This window comes from Oncorhynchus tshawytscha, linkage group LG28, assembly GCF_018296145.1.
Source record: "Oncorhynchus tshawytscha isolate Ot180627B linkage group LG28, Otsh_v2.0, whole genome shotgun sequence".
NCBI lineage: Eukaryota > Metazoa > Chordata > Actinopteri > Salmoniformes > Salmonidae > Oncorhynchus > Oncorhynchus tshawytscha.
This window is the reverse complement of record NC_056456.1, coordinates 42,036,722-42,055,492: the sequence shown is the minus strand read 5'-3', so window position 1 is coordinate 42,055,492 and position 18,771 is coordinate 42,036,722. Positions and strand designations below refer to the sequence as shown.

General features: G+C 51.1%; 1 protein-coding gene across 4 annotated transcripts in view; it reads left to right on the top strand.

Moving 5' to 3' along the window:
- Positions 1-18,771, top strand: part of rnf2 (ring finger protein 2) — a 50,620-nt gene that overhangs the window by 2,001 nt on the left and 29,848 nt on the right. For all 4 annotated transcript variants that reach the window (XM_042308114.1, XM_042308115.1, XM_042308113.1 and 1 more), the window contains one exon: positions 1,982-2,142. In XM_042308114.1, the coding sequence (XP_042164048.1) occupies positions 1,982-2,142 (161 nt within the window). The remainder of the gene's footprint in view (positions 1-1,981; positions 2,143-18,771) is intronic.

Genomic DNA, 18,771 nt, shown 5'->3' with positions numbered 1-18,771 from the left:
GGCATGATTTGGAAAAGGCACACATAAGGTCCCACAGTTGACAGTGCATGTCAGAGCAAAAACCAAGCCATGAGGTTGAAGGAATTGTCCATAGTGCTCCGAGACAGGATTGTGTCTGGGGAAGGTTACCAAAAAAATGTCTGCAGCATTGAAGGTCCCCAAGAACACAATGGCCTCCATCATTCTTAAATGGAAGAAGTTTGGAGCCACCAAGACTCTTCCTATAGCTGTCTACCCGGCCAAACAGAGCAATAGAAGGGCCGTTGTCAGGGAGGTGACCAAGAACCAGAGGTGACCAAGAGTTCCTCTGTGGAGATGGAAGAATCTTCCACAAGGACAACTATCTCTGTAGCACTCCACCAATCAGGCATTTATGGTAAAGCGGCCAGACGGAAGCCACTCCTCAGTAAAAGGCACATGACAGTCCACTTGGAGTTTGCCAGAAAGCACCTAAAGGACTCTCAGACCATGAGATACAAGATTCCCTGGTCTGATGAAACCAAGATTGAACTCTTTGTCCTGAATGTCACGCTGTCTGTATTAAACCTGGCACAGTCCCTCCGGTGAAGCATGGTGGTGGCAGCATCATGTTGTGGGTGTGTTTTTCAGAGGCAGGGACTGGGAGACTAGTCAGGATCAAGGGAAAGATGAATGGAGCAAAGTACAGAGATCCTTGATGAAAACCTGCTCCAAAACGCTCAGGACCTCAGACTGGGGCAAAGGTTCACCTTCTAACAGGTCAACGACCCTAAGCACACAGCCAAGACAACGCAGGAGTGGCTTCAGGACTAGTTTCTGAATGATTTTGAGTGGCCCAGTCAGGGCCCAGACCTGAACCCGATCGAACATCTCTGGAGAGACCTGAAAATAGCGACGCTCCCCATCCAACCTGATAGAGCTTGAGTGGATCTGCAGAGAAGAGTGGGAGAAACTCCCCGAATACAGGTGTACCAAGCGTTGTAGCGTCATACCCAAGAAGACCGAGACTGTAATCACTGCCAAAGATGCTTCAACAAAGTACTCAGTAAAGGGTCTGAATAATTATGTAAATGTTATTCCAGTTTTTAAATCTTTAATACGTTTGCAAAAAAAAAATCTAAGAACCTGTTTTTTCTTTGTCATTATGGGTTATTGTGTATAGAGTGATGCAGGGGGGGTACAATTTAATCAATTTTAGAATAAGGCTGTTACTCTAACTAAATGTGTCTAACAAAATGTGGAACAAGTCAATGGGTCTGGATACTTCCTGAGGTAGGGCTGGGGCGGTAATACGGTCTAATCAGTGGTAGGGCTGGGGCGGTAATACGGTCTAATCAGCGGTAGGGCTGGGGCGGTAATACGGTCTGATCAGCGGTAGGGAGGTAATACGGTCTAATCAGCCTGTTTGTTCCCTGTAGCAGGGTCGTGGTCTCTTTGTTCCCTGTAGGAGGGTCATGGTCTGTTTGTCCCCTGTAGCAGGGTTGTGGTCTGTTTGTTCCCTGTAGCAGGGTCGTGGTCTGTTTGTTCCCTGTAGCAGGGTCGTGGTCTCTTTGTTCCCTGTAGGAGGGTCATGGTCTCTTTGTTCCCTGTAGGAGGGTCGTGGTCTGTTTGTTCCCTGTAGCAGGGTCGTGGTCTGTTTGGTAGCATGGTCTCTTTGTTCCCTGTAGGAGGGTCATGGTCTCTTTGTTCCCTGTAGGAGGGTCGTGGTCTGTTTGTTCCCAGGGTCGTGGTCTGTTTGTTCCCTGTAGCAGGGTCGTGGTCTGTTTGTTCCCTGTAGCAGGGTCGTGGTCTGTTTGTCTCCTGTAGGAGGCCATCACAGATGGGCTGGAGATAGCCGTGTCTCCCAGGATCCTCCACAGTGAGCTGATGTGTCCCGTCTGTTGTGGTCTGTTTGTCCCTTGTAGGAGGCCATCACAGATGGGCTGGAGATAGCCGTGTCTCCCAGGATCCTCCACAGTGAGCTGATGTGTCCCGTCTGTTGTGGTCTGTTTGTCCCTTGTAGGAGGCCATCACAGATGGGCTGGAGATAGCCGTGTCTCCCAGGAGTCTCCACAGTGAGCTGATGTGTCCCATCTGTCTGGACATGCTGAAGAACACCATGACAACCAAGGAATGTCTGCACCGCTTCTGTGCCGACTGCATCATCACCGCCCTCCGATCAGGGTATGTACCCCTACCCTCACCTACCCTAAAGTAACCACACCTACCCATCATCACCACCCTCCGATCAGGGTATGTACCCCTACCCTAAAATACCCTAAAGTAACCTACCCTAAAGTAACCTCACCTACCCTAAAGTAACCTCACCCACCCTAAAGTAACCACACCCACCCTAAAGTAACCACACCCACCCTAAAGTAACCACACCCACCCTAAAGTAACCACACCCACCCTAAAGTATCCATACCTACCCTAAAGTATCCATACCTACCCATCATCACCACCCTCAGATCAGGGTATGTTATGATTATGTTGTGTAGTCTACCCCTCAACTCAACAGCCTTCCTTAGTTTGAGTATAAACCACCACGCTACTGTTGACACACCACCACTACCACCACATGCTACTGTTGACACACCACCACCACCACCACATGCTACTGTTGACACAACACCACCACCACATGCTACTGTTGACACACCACCACCACCACATGCTACTGTTGACACAACAACACCACCACCACATGCTACTGTTGACACAACACCACCACCACATGCTACTGTTGACACAACACACCACCACCACATGCTACTGTTGACACAACAACACCACCACCACCACATGCTACTGTTGACCACCACCACAACAACACCACCACATGCTACTGTTGACACAACACCACCACCACATGCTACTGTTGACACAACACCACCACCACATGCTACTGTTGACACAACACCACCACCACATGCTACTGTTGACACACACCACCACATGCTACTGTTGACACACCACCACCACATGCTACTGTTGACACACCACCACCACCACATGCTACTGTTGACACAACACCACCACCACATGCTACTGTTGACACACAACACCACCACCACATGCTACTGTTGACACATGCTACTGTTGAACACCACCACCACATGCTACTGTTGACACAACACCACCACCACATGCTACTGTTGACACACCACCACCACCACATGCTACTGTTGACACACCACCACCACATGCTACTGTTGACACAACACCACCACCACATGCTACTGTTGACAACACCACCACCACATGCTACTGTTGACACCACCACAACACCACCACCACATGCTACTGTTGACACCACCACCACCACATGCTACTGTTGACACCACCACCACATGCTACTGTTGACACACACCACCACCACCACATGCTACTGTTGACACCACCACCACATGCTACTGTTGACACCACACCACCACATGCTACACACCACCACATGCTACTGTTGACACAACACCACCACCACATGCTACTGTTGACACAACACCACCACCACATGCTACTGTTGACACCACCACCACATGCTACTGTTGACACCACCACCACATGCTACTGTTGACACAACACCACCACCACATGCTACTGTTGACACACACCACCACCACATGCTACTGTTGACACAACACCACCACCACATGCTACTGTTGACACACCACACCACCACCACATGCTACTGTTGACACACCACCACCACCACATGCTACTGTTGACACACCACCACCACATGCTACTGTTGACACAACACCACCACCACATGCTACTGTTGACACACACCACCACCACATGCTACTGTTGACACACACACCACCACCACATGCTACTGTTGACACACACCACCACCACATGCTACTGTTGACAACACCACCACCACCACATGCTACTGTTGACACACCACCACCACCACATGCTACTGTTGACACACCACACACCACCACATGCTACTGTTGACACAACACCACCACCACATGCTACTGTTGACACAACACACCACCACATGCTACTGTTGACACAACACACCACCACATGCTACTGTTGACACAACACCACCACCACATGCTACTGTTGACACACACCACCACCACATGCTACTGTTGACACAACACCACCACCACATGCTACTGTTGACACAACACACCACCACATGCTACTGTTGACACAACACACCACCACATGCTACTGTTGACACAACACCACCACCACATGCTACTGTTGACACAACACCACCACCACCACATGCTACTGTTGACACACCACCACCACCACATGCTACTGTTGACACACACCACCACCACATGCTACTGTTGACACAACACACCACCACATGCTACTGTTGACACAACAACACCACCACCACATGCTACTGTTGACACAACACCACCACCACATGCTACTGTTGACACAACACCACCACCACCACATGCTACTGTTGACACAACACCACCACCACATGCTACTGTTGACACACCACCACCACATGCTACTGTTGACACACACACCACACCACCACCACATGCTACTGTTGACACACCACCACCACCACCACATGCTACTGTTGACACAACACCACCACCACCACATGCTACTGTTGACACACCACTACCACCACCACATGCTACTGTTGACACACCACCACCACCACCACATGCTACTGTTGACACAACACCACCACCATATGCTACTGTTGACACAACACCACCACCACATGCTACTGTTGACACACAACACCACCACCACATGCTACTGTTGACACAACACCACCACCACATGCTACTGTTGACACAACACCACCACCACATGCTACTGTTGACACACCACCACCACCACATGCTACTGTTGACACAACACACCACCACCACATGCTACTGTTGACACACCACCACCACCACATGCTACTGTTGACACACACCACCACCACATGCTACTGTTGACACACACCACCACCACATGCTACTGTTGACACACACCACCACCACCACATGCTACTGTTGACACACCACACCACCACCACATGCTACTGTTGACACAACACCACCACCACATGCTACTGTTGACACACACACCACCACCACATGCTACTGTTGACACACACACCACCACCACATGCTACTGTTGACACAAACCACCACCACCACATGCTACTGTTGACACACCACCACCACATGCTACTGTTGACACACCACCACATGCTACTGTTGACACCACCACACCACCACCACATGCTACTGTTGACACAACACCACCACCACATGCTACTGTTGACACACATGCACCACCACCACATGCTACTGTTGACACAACACCACCACCACATGCTACTGCTACTGACACACCACACCACCACCACATGCTACTGTTGACACAAACACCACCACCACCACATGCTACTGTTGACACACACCACCACCACCACATGCTACTGTTGACACACCACCACCACATGCTACTGTTGACACACACACCACCACATGCTACTGTTGACACACCACCACCACATGCTACTGTTGACACACACCACCACCACATGCTACTGTTGACACACCACCACACATGCTACACCACCACACTACATGCTACTGTTGACACACCACCACCACCACATGCTACTGTTGACACAACACCACCACCACATGCTACTGTTGACACAACACCACCACCACATGCTACTGTTGACACAACACCACCACCACATGCTACTGTTGACACAACACCACCACCACATGCTACTGTTGACACAACACCACCACCACCACATGCTACTGTTGACACACACCACCACCACCACATGCTACTGTTGACACAACACCACCACCACATGCTACTGTTGACACACACCACCACCACATGCTACTGTTGACACACACCACCACCACATGCTACTGTTGACACACCACCACCACCACATGCTACTGTTGACACACCACCACCACATGCTACTGTTGACACACCACCACATGCCACCACATGCTACTGTTGACACAACACCACCACCACATGCTACTGTTGACACAACACCACCACCACCACATGCTACTGTTGACACAACACCACCACCACATGCTACTGTTGACACACCACCACCACATGCTACTGTTGACACAACACACCACCACATGCTACTGTTGACACAACACCACCACCACATGCTACTGTTGACACACACCACCACCACATGCTACTGTTGACACACCACCACCACCACATGCTACTGTTGACACAACACCACCACCACATGCTACTGTTGACACAACACCACCACCACATGCTACTGTTGACACACACCACCACCACATGCTACTGTTGACACACACCACCACCACCACATGCTACTGTTGACACAACACCACCACCACATGCTACTGTTGACACAACACCACCACCACCACATGCTACTGTTGACACAACCACCACCACCACATGCTACTGTTGACACACCACCACATGCACCACCACCACCACATGCTACTGTTGACACACACCACCACCACATGCTACTGTTGACACCACACACCACCACCACATGCTACTGTTGACACACCACCACCACCACATGCTACTGTTGACACACCACCACCACCACATGCTACTGTTGACACACACCACCACCACATGCTACTGTTGACACACACCACCACCACATGCTACTGTTGACACAACACCACCACCACATGCTACTGTTGACACACACCACCACCACATGCTACTGTTGACACAACACCACCACCACCACATGCTACTGTTGACACACACCACCACCACCACATGCTACTGTTGACACCACACCACCACCACATGCTACTGTTGACACACCACCACCACCACATGCTACTGTTGACACACACCACCACCACATGCTACTGTTGACACACCACATGCACCACCACATGCTACTGTTGACACACCACCACCACCACATGCTACTGTTGACACACACACCACCACATGCTACTGTTGACACCACCACCACCACATGCTACTGTTGACACACCACCACCACCACATGCTACTGTTGACACAACACCACACCACCACATGCTACTGTTGACACAACACCACCACCACATGCTACTGTTGACACAACACCACCACCACATGCTACTGTTGACACACACACACCACCACATGCTACTGTTGACACACCACCACCACCACATGCTACTGTTGACACAACACCACCACCACCACATGCTACTGTTGACACACACCACCACCACATGCTACTGTTGACACAACACCACCACCACATGCTACTGTTGACACACCACCACCACATGCTACTGTTGACACACACCACCACCACATGCTACTGTTGACACCACCACCACATGCTACTGTTGACACACCACCACCACATGCTACTGTTGACACACACCACCACCACATGCTACTGTTGACACACCACACCACCACCACATGCTACTGTTGACACAACACCACCACCACATGCTACTGTTGACACAACACCACCACCACATGCTACTGTTGACACACACCACCACCACCACATGCTACTGTTGACACACACACCACCACCACATGCTACTGTTGACACAACACCACCACCACCACATGCTACTGTTGACACACACCACCACCACATGCTACTGTTGACACAACACCACCACCACATGCTACTGTTGACACACCACCACCACCACATGCTACTGTTGACACACACCACCACCACCACATGCTACTGTTGACACACACACCACCACCACATGCTACTGTTGACACAACACCACCACCACCACATGCTACTGTTGACACACACCACACCACCACATGCTACTGTTGACACACCACACCACCACCACATGCTACTGTTGACACAACACCACCACCACATGCTACTGTTGACACACCACCACCACCACATGCTACTGTTGACACACACCACCACCACATGCTACTGTTGACACACACCACCACCACCACATGCTACTGTTGACACACACCACCACCACCACATGCTACTGTTGACACACACCACCACCACCACATGCTACTGTTGACACACCACCACCACCACCACATGCTACTGTTGACACACACACCACCACCACCACATGCTACTGTTGACACACCACCACCACCACATGCTACTGTTGACACACACACCACCACCACATGCTACTGTTGACACAACACACCACCACCACATGCTACTGTTGACACAACACCACCACCACCACATGCTACTGTTGACACACACACCACCACCACATGCTACTGTTGACACAACACCACCACCACATGCTACTGTTGACACACACCACCACCACCACATGCTACTGTTGACACACAACACCACCACCACATGCTACTGTTGACACACAACACCACCACCACATGCTACTGTTGACACAACACCACCACCACATGCTACTGTTGACACACACACACCACCACATGCTACTGTTGACACAACACCACAACATGCTACACCACCACCACATGCTACTGTTGACACAACACCACCACCACACATGCACCACCACCACCACATGCTACTACTGACACAACACCACCACCACCACATGCTACTGACACACCACACCACCACATGCTACTGTTGACACACACCACCACATGCTACTGTTGACACACACCACCACCACATGCTACTGTTGACACACACACCACCACCACATGCTACTGTTGACACACACACCACCACCACATGCTACTGTTGACACAACACCACCACCACATGCTACTGTTGACACACACACCACCACCACATGCTACTGTTGACACACCACCACCACATGCTACTGTTGACCACCACCACCACATGCTACTGTTGACACAACACCACCACCACATGCTACTGTTGACACACCACCACCACCACATGCTACTGTTGACACACCACCACCACCACATGCTACTGTTGACACCACCACCACATGCTACTGTTGACACACCACCACCACCACATGCTACTGTTGACACAACACCACCACCACCACATGCTACTGTTGACACACACACCACCACCACATGCTACTGTTGACACACCCACATGCTACTGTTGACACACACCACATGCTACTGTTGACACAACACCACCACCACATGCTACTGTTGACACACCACCACCACCACATGCTACTGTTGACACACCACCACTACACCACCACATGCTACTGTTGACACACCACCACCACCACATGCTACTGTTGACACACCACCACCACATGCTACTGTTGACACCACCACCACCACATGCTACTGTTGACACCACCACCACATGCTACTGTTGACACAACACCACCACCACATGCTACTGTTGACACACACCACCACCACATGCTACTGTTGACACACACACCACCACCACATGCTACTGTTGACACAACACCACCACCACATGCTACTGTTGACACAACACCACCACCACATGCTACTGTTGACACACACCACCACCACCACATGCTACTGTTGACAACACCACCACCACCACATGCTACTGTTGACACAACACCACCACCACATGCTACTGTTGACACACACCACCACCACCACATGCTACTGTTGACACAACACCACCACCACATGCTACTGTTGACACAACACCACCACCACCACATGCTACTGTTGACACAACACCACCACCACATGCTACTGTTGACACACCACACCACCACCACATGCTACTGTTGACACAACACCACCACCACATGCTACTGTTGACACACCACCACCACATGCTACTGTTGACACAACACACCACCACCACATGCTACTGTTGACACAACACACCACCACCACATGCTACTGTTGACACACACCACCACCACATGCTACTGTTGACACACACACCACCACCACATGCTACTGTTGACACAACACCACCACCACATGCTACTGTTGACACAACACCACCACCACCACATGCTACTGTTGACACAACACACCACCACCACATGCTACTGTTGACACAACACCACCACATGCTACTGTTGACACAACACCACCACATGCTACTGTTGACACAACACCACCACATGCTACTGTTGACACAACACCACCACATGCTACTGTTGACACAACACCACCACATGCTACTGTTGACACAACACCACCACATGCTACTGTTGACACAACACCACCACATGCTACTGTTGACACAACACCACCACCAACACATGCTACTGTTGACACAACACCACCACCACATCCTACTGTTGACACACCACCACCAACACATGCTACTGTTGACACAACACCACCACCACCACATGCTACTGTTGACGCACCACCACCACATGCTACTGTTGACACAACACCACCACCACATGCTACTGTTGACACACACACCACCACCACATGCTACTGTTGACACAACACCACCACCACATGCTACTGTTGACACACCACCACCACCACATGCTACTGTTGACACACACACACCACCACCACATGCTACTGTTGACACACACACCACCACCACATGCTACTGTTGACACAACACCACCACCACATGCTACTGTTGACACCACCACCACCACATGCTACTGTTGACACAACACCACCACCACCACATGCTACTGTTGACACAACACCACCACATGCTACTGTTGACACACCACCACCACATGCTACTGTTGACACAACACCACCACATGCTACTGTTGACACAACACCACCACATGCTACTGTTGACACAACACCACCACATGCTACTGTTGACACAACACCACCACATGCTACTGTTGACACAACACCACCACATGCTACTGTTGACACAACACCACCACATGCTACTGTTGACACAACACCACCACATGCTACTGTTGACACAACACCACCACCACATGCTACTGTTGACACACCACCACATGCTACTGTTGACACACACCACCACATGCTACTGTTGACACACCACCACCACCACATGCTACTGTTGACACAACACCACCACCACCACATGCTACTGTTGACACACACCACCACCACCACATGCTACTGTTGACACACACCACCACCACCACATGCTACTGTTGACACAACACCACCACCACATGCTACTGTTGACACAACACCACCACCACATGCTACTGTTGACAACACCACCACCACCACATGCTACTGTTGACACAACACCACCACCACATGCTACTGTTGACACACCACCACCACCACATGCTACTGTTGACACAACACCACCACCACATGCTACTGTTGACACCACCACCACATGCTACTGTTGACACAACACCACCACCACATGCTACTGTTGACACAACACCACCACCACATGCTACTGTTGACACAACACCACACCACCACATGCTACTGTTGACACAACACCACCACCACATGCTACTGTTGACACACACACCACCACCACATGCTACTGTTGACACACCACCACCACCACATGCTACTGTTGACACAACACCACCACCACATGCTACTGTTGACACACACCACCACCACATGCTACTGTTGACACAACACCACCACCACATGCTACTGTTGACACACCACCACCACCACATGCTACTGTTGACACAACACCACCACCACATGCTACTGTTGACACAACACCACCACCACATGCTACTGTTGACACAACACCACCACCACATGCTACTGTTGACACACAACACCACCACCACATGCTACTGTTGACACACACACCACCACCACATGCTACTGTTGACACAACACCACCACCACATGCTACTGTTGACACACCACCACCACCACCACATGCTACTGTTGACACAACACCACCACCACATGCTACTGTTGACACACCACACACCACCACATGCTACTGTTGACACACACCACCACCACATGCTACTGTTGACACAACACCACCACCACATGCTACTGTTGACACAACACCACCACATGCTACTGTTGACACAACACACCACCACATGCTACTGTTGACACACCACCACCACCACATGCTACTGTTGACACAACACCACCACCACATGCTACTGTTGACACAACACCACCACCACATGCTACTGTTGACACAACACCACCACCACCACATGCTACTGTTGACACACACCACCACCACATGCTACTGTTGACACACCACCACCACATGCTACTGTTGACACACACACCACCACCACATGCTACTGTTGACACAACACCACCACCACATGCTACTGTTGACACACACCACCACCACATGCTACTGTTGACACACCACCACCACCACATGCTACTGTTGACACACCACCACCACCACATGCTACTGTTGACACACACCACTACACCACCACATGCTACTGTTGACACAACACCACCACCACCACATGCTACTGTTGACACACCACCACCACCACATGCTACTGTTGACACCACCACCACATGCTACTGTTGACACACACACCACCACCACATGCTACTGTTGACACAACACCACCACCACATGCTACTGTTGACACCACCACCACCACATGCTACTGTTGACACACCACCACCACCACATGCTACTGTTGACACAACACCACCACCACATGCTACTGTTGACACAACACCACCACCACATGCTACTGTTGACACACCACCACCACCACATGCTACTGTTGACACACCACACCACCACCACATGCTACTGTTGACACACACACCACCACCACATGCTACTGTTGACACAACACCACCACCACATGCTACTGTTGACACACACCACCACCACCACATGCTACTGTTGACACACACCACCACCACATGCTACTGTTGACACACACCACCACCACCACATGCTACTGTTGACACAACACCACCACCACATGCTACTGTTGACACACCACCACCACCACATGCTACTGTTGACACAACACACCACCACATGCTACTGTTGACACAACACACCACCACCACATGCTACTGTTGACACAACACCACCACCACCACATGCTACTGTTGACACAACACCACCACCACATGCTACTGTTGACACACCACCACCACCACCACATGCTACTGTTGACACACACCACCACCACATGCTACTGTTGACACACACCACCACCACATGCTACTGTTGACACACCACCACCACCACATGCTACTGTTGACACACACACCACCACCACCACATGCTACTGTTGACACAACACCACCACCACATGCTACTGTTGACACACACCACCACCACCACATGCTACTGTTGACACCACCACCACCACATGCTACTGTTGACACAACACACCACCACATGCTACTGTTGACACACACCACCACCACCACATGCTACTGTTGACACAACACACCACCACATGCTACTGTTGACACAACACCACACCACCACATGCTACTGTTGACACACCACCACCACATGCTACTGTTGACACACACCACCACCACATGCTACTGTTGACACACCACACCACCACCACATGCTACTGTTGACACAACACCACCACCACATGCTACTGTTGACACACCACATGCACCACCACATGCTACTGTTGACACAACACCACCACCACCACATGCTACTGTTGACAACACCACCACCACATGCTACTGTTGACACAACACCACCACCACATGCTACTGTTGACACAACACACCACCACCACATGCTACTGTTGACACACACCACCACCACATGCTACTGTTGACACAACACCACCACCACATGCTACTGTTGACACAACACCACCACCACATGCTACTGTTGACACACACCACCACCACCACATGCTACTGTTGACACACATGCACCACCACCACATGCTACTGTTGACACACACCACCACCACCACATGCTACTGTTGACACACCACCACCACCACATGCTACTGTTGACACACCACCACCACCACATGCTACTGTTGACACACACCACCACCACCACATGCTACTGTTGACACACCACCACCACCACATGCTACTGTTGACACACCACCACCACCACATGCTACTGTTGACACACACACCACCACCACATGCTACTGTTGACACACACCACCACCACATGCTACTGTTGACACACACCACCACCACATGCTACTGTTGACACACACACCACCACCACATGCTACTGTTGACACACACCACCACCACATGCTACTGTTGACACACCACCACCACATGCTACTGTTGACACACCACCACCACATGCTACTGTTGACACACACCACCACCACCACATGCTACTGTTGACACACACCACCACCACATGCTACTGTTGACACCACACCACCACATGCTACACCACCACCACATGCTACTGTTGACACACCACACCACCACCACATGCTACTGTTGACACACCACCACCACCACATGCTACTGTTGACACAACACACCACCACATGCTACTGTTGACACACACCACCACCACATGCTACTGTTGACACAACACCACCACCACCACATGCTACTGTTGACACACCACCACCACCACATGCTACTGTTGACACACCACCACCACCACATGCTACTGTTGACACAACACCACCACCACATGCTACTGTTGACACAACACCACCACCACATGCTACTGTTGACACAACACCACCACCACATGCTACTGTTGACACAACACCACCCACATGCTACTGTTGACACACACCACCACCACCACCACATGCTACTGTTGACACACACCACCACCACATGCTACTGTTGACACACACCACCACCACATGCTACTGTTGACACACACCACCACCACATGCTACTGTTGACACACCACACCACCACCACATGCTACTGTTGACACACACCACCACCACATGCTACTGTTGACACACACCACCACCACCACATGCTACTGTTGACACACCACCACCACCACATGCTACTGTTGACACAACACCACCACCACATGCTACTGTTGACACCACCACCACATGCTACTGTTGACACACACCACCACCACATGCTACACACCACCACCACATGCTACTGTTGACACAACACCACCACCACATGCTACTGTTGACACAACACCACCACCACATGCTACTGTTGACACAACACACCACCACATGCTACTGTTGACACACACCACCACCACATGCTACTGTTGACACAACACCACCACCACATGCTACTGTTGACACAACACCACCACCACATGCTACTGTTGACACAACACCACCACCACATGCTACTGTTGACACAACACCACCACCACATGCTACTGTTGACACACACACCACCACCACATGCTACTGTTGACACAACACCACCACCACATGCTACTGTTGACACAACCACCACCACCACATGCTACTGTTGACACAACACCACCACCACATGCTACTGTTGACACACACCACCACCACCACATGCTACTGTTGACACAACACCACCACCACATGCTACTGTTGACACACCACCACCACCACATGCTACTGTTGACACACCACCACCACCACATGCTACTGTTGACACACCACCACCACCACATGCTACTGTTGACACACACCACCACCACCACATGCTACTGTTGACACCACCACATGCTACTGTTGACCACCACCACATGCTACTGTTGACACAACACCACCACCACATGCTACTGTTGACACACCCACCACCACATGCCACCACATGCTACTGTTGACACAACACACCACCACATGCTACTGTTGACACCACATGCACCACCACCACCACATGCTACTGTTGACACACACCACCACCACATGCTACTGTTGACACAACACCACCACCACCACATGCTACTGTTGACACCACCACCACCACATGCTACTGTTGACACAACACCACCACATGCTACTGTTGACACCACCACCACATGCTACTGTTGACACACCACCACCACCACATGCTACTGTTGACACACACCACCACCACATGCTACTGTTGACACACACCACCACCACCACATGCTACTGTTGACAACACCACCACCACCACATGCTACTGTTGACACACACCACCACCACCACATGCTACTGTTGACACACACCACCACATGCTACTGTTGACACACCACCACCACCACATGCTACTGTTGACACAACACACATGCACCACCACATGCTACTGTTGACACACACCACCACCACCACATGCTACTGTTGACACCACACCACCACATGCTACTGTTGACACACACCACCACCACATGCTACTGTTGACACACCACCACCACATGCTACTGTTGACACAACACCACCACCACATGCTACTGTTGACACAACACCACCACCACATGCTACTGTTGACACACACCACATGCTACACACCACCACATGCTACTGTTGACACAACACCACCACCACCACATGCTACTGTTGACACACACCACCACATGCTACTGTTGACACCACCACCACATGCTACTGTTGACACACACCACCACCACATGCTACTGTTGACACACCACCACCACCACATGCTACTGTTGACACACCACCACATGCTACTGTTGACACACCACACCACCACCACATGCTACTGTTGACACACACCACCACCACCACATGCTACTGTTTGACACACCACCACCACATGCTACTGTTGACACACACACCACCACCACATGCTACTGTTGACACAACACCACCACATGCTACCACCACCACCACATGCTACTGTTGACACAACACACCACCACCACATGCTACTGTTGACACAACACCACCACCACATGCTACTGTTGACACACACCACCACCACATGCTACTGTTGACACACCACCACCACCACATGCTACTGTTGACACACCACCACCACCACATGCTACTGTTGACACACACCACCACCACATGCTACTGTTGACACAACACCACCACCACATGCTACTGTTGACACAACACCACCACCACATGCTACTGTTGACACAACACCACACCACCACATGCTACTGTTGACACAACACCACCACATGCTACTGTTGACACACACCACCACCACATGCTACTGTTGACACAACACCACACATGCTACTGTTGACACACCACCACCACATGCTACTGTTGACACACCACCACCACCACATGCTACTGTTGACACACCACACCACCACCACATGCTACTGTTGACACACACACCACCACCACATGCTACTGTTGACACACCACCACCACCACATGCTACTGTTGACACACCACCACCACCACATGCTACTGTTGACACAACACCACACCACCACATGCTACTGTTGACACAACACCACCACATGCTACTGTTGACACACACCACCACCACCACATGCTACTGTTGACACACACACCACCACCACATGCTACTGTTGACACAACACACCACCACATGCTACTGTTGACACAACACCACCACCACATGCTACTGTTGACACAACACCACCACCACCACATGCTACTGTTGACACACACACCACCACATGCTACTGTTGACACACCACCACCACCACATGCTACTGTTGACACACACCACCACCACATGCTACTGTTGACACACACCACCACCACATGCTACTGTTGACACAACACCACCACCACATGCTACTGTTGACACACACACCACCACCACATGCTACTGTTGACACACACCACCACCACCACATGCTACTGTTGACACACACCACCACATGCTACTGTTGACACAACACCACCACCACATGCTACTGTTGACACAACACCACCACCACATGCTACTGTTGACACACACCACCACCACCACATGCTACTGTTGACACACCACCACCACCACATGCTACTGTTGACACACCACACCACCACCACATGCTACTGTTGACACACACCACCACCACCACATGCTACTGTTGACACACACCACCACCACATGCTACTGTTGACACACCACACCACCACCACATGCTACTGTTGACACACACACCACCACCACCACATGCTACTGTTGACACACCACCACCACCACATGCTACTGTTGACACACACACCACCACCACATGCTACTGTTGACACAACACCACCACCACATGCTACTGTTGACACAACACCACCACCACATGCTACTGTTGACACACACCACCACCACATGCTACTGTTGACACACCACCACCACATGCTACTGTTGACACACCACCACCACCACATGCTACTGTTGACACACCACACCACCACATGCTACTGTTGACACCACACACATGCTACTGTTGACACACACCACCACATGCTACTGTTGACACACACCACCACCACATGCTACTGTTGACACACCACCACCACCACATGCTACTGTTGACACACCACCACCACATGCTACTGTTGACACAACACCACCACCACATGCTACTGTTGACACACCACACCACCACCACATGCTACTGTTGACACAACACCACCACCACATGCTACTGTTGACACAACACCACCACCACATGCTACTGTTGACACAACACCACCACCACATGCTACTGTTGACACACCACCACCACCACATGCTACTGTTGACACAACACCACCACCACATGCTACTGTTGACACAACACCACCACCACATGCTACTGTTGACACACCACCACCACCACCACATGCTACTGTTGACACACACCACCACCACATGCTACTGTTGACACAACACCACCACCACATGCTACTGTTGACACAACACCACCACCACATGCTACTGTTGACACAACACCACCACCACATGCTACTGTTGACACACACACCACCACCACATGCTACTGTTGACACAACACCACCACCACCACATGCTACTGTTGACACACACCACCACACCACCACCACATGCTACTGTTGACACAACACCACCACCACATGCTACTGTTGACACACACCACCACCACCACATGCTACTGTTGACACACACACCACCACCACATGCTACTGTTGACAC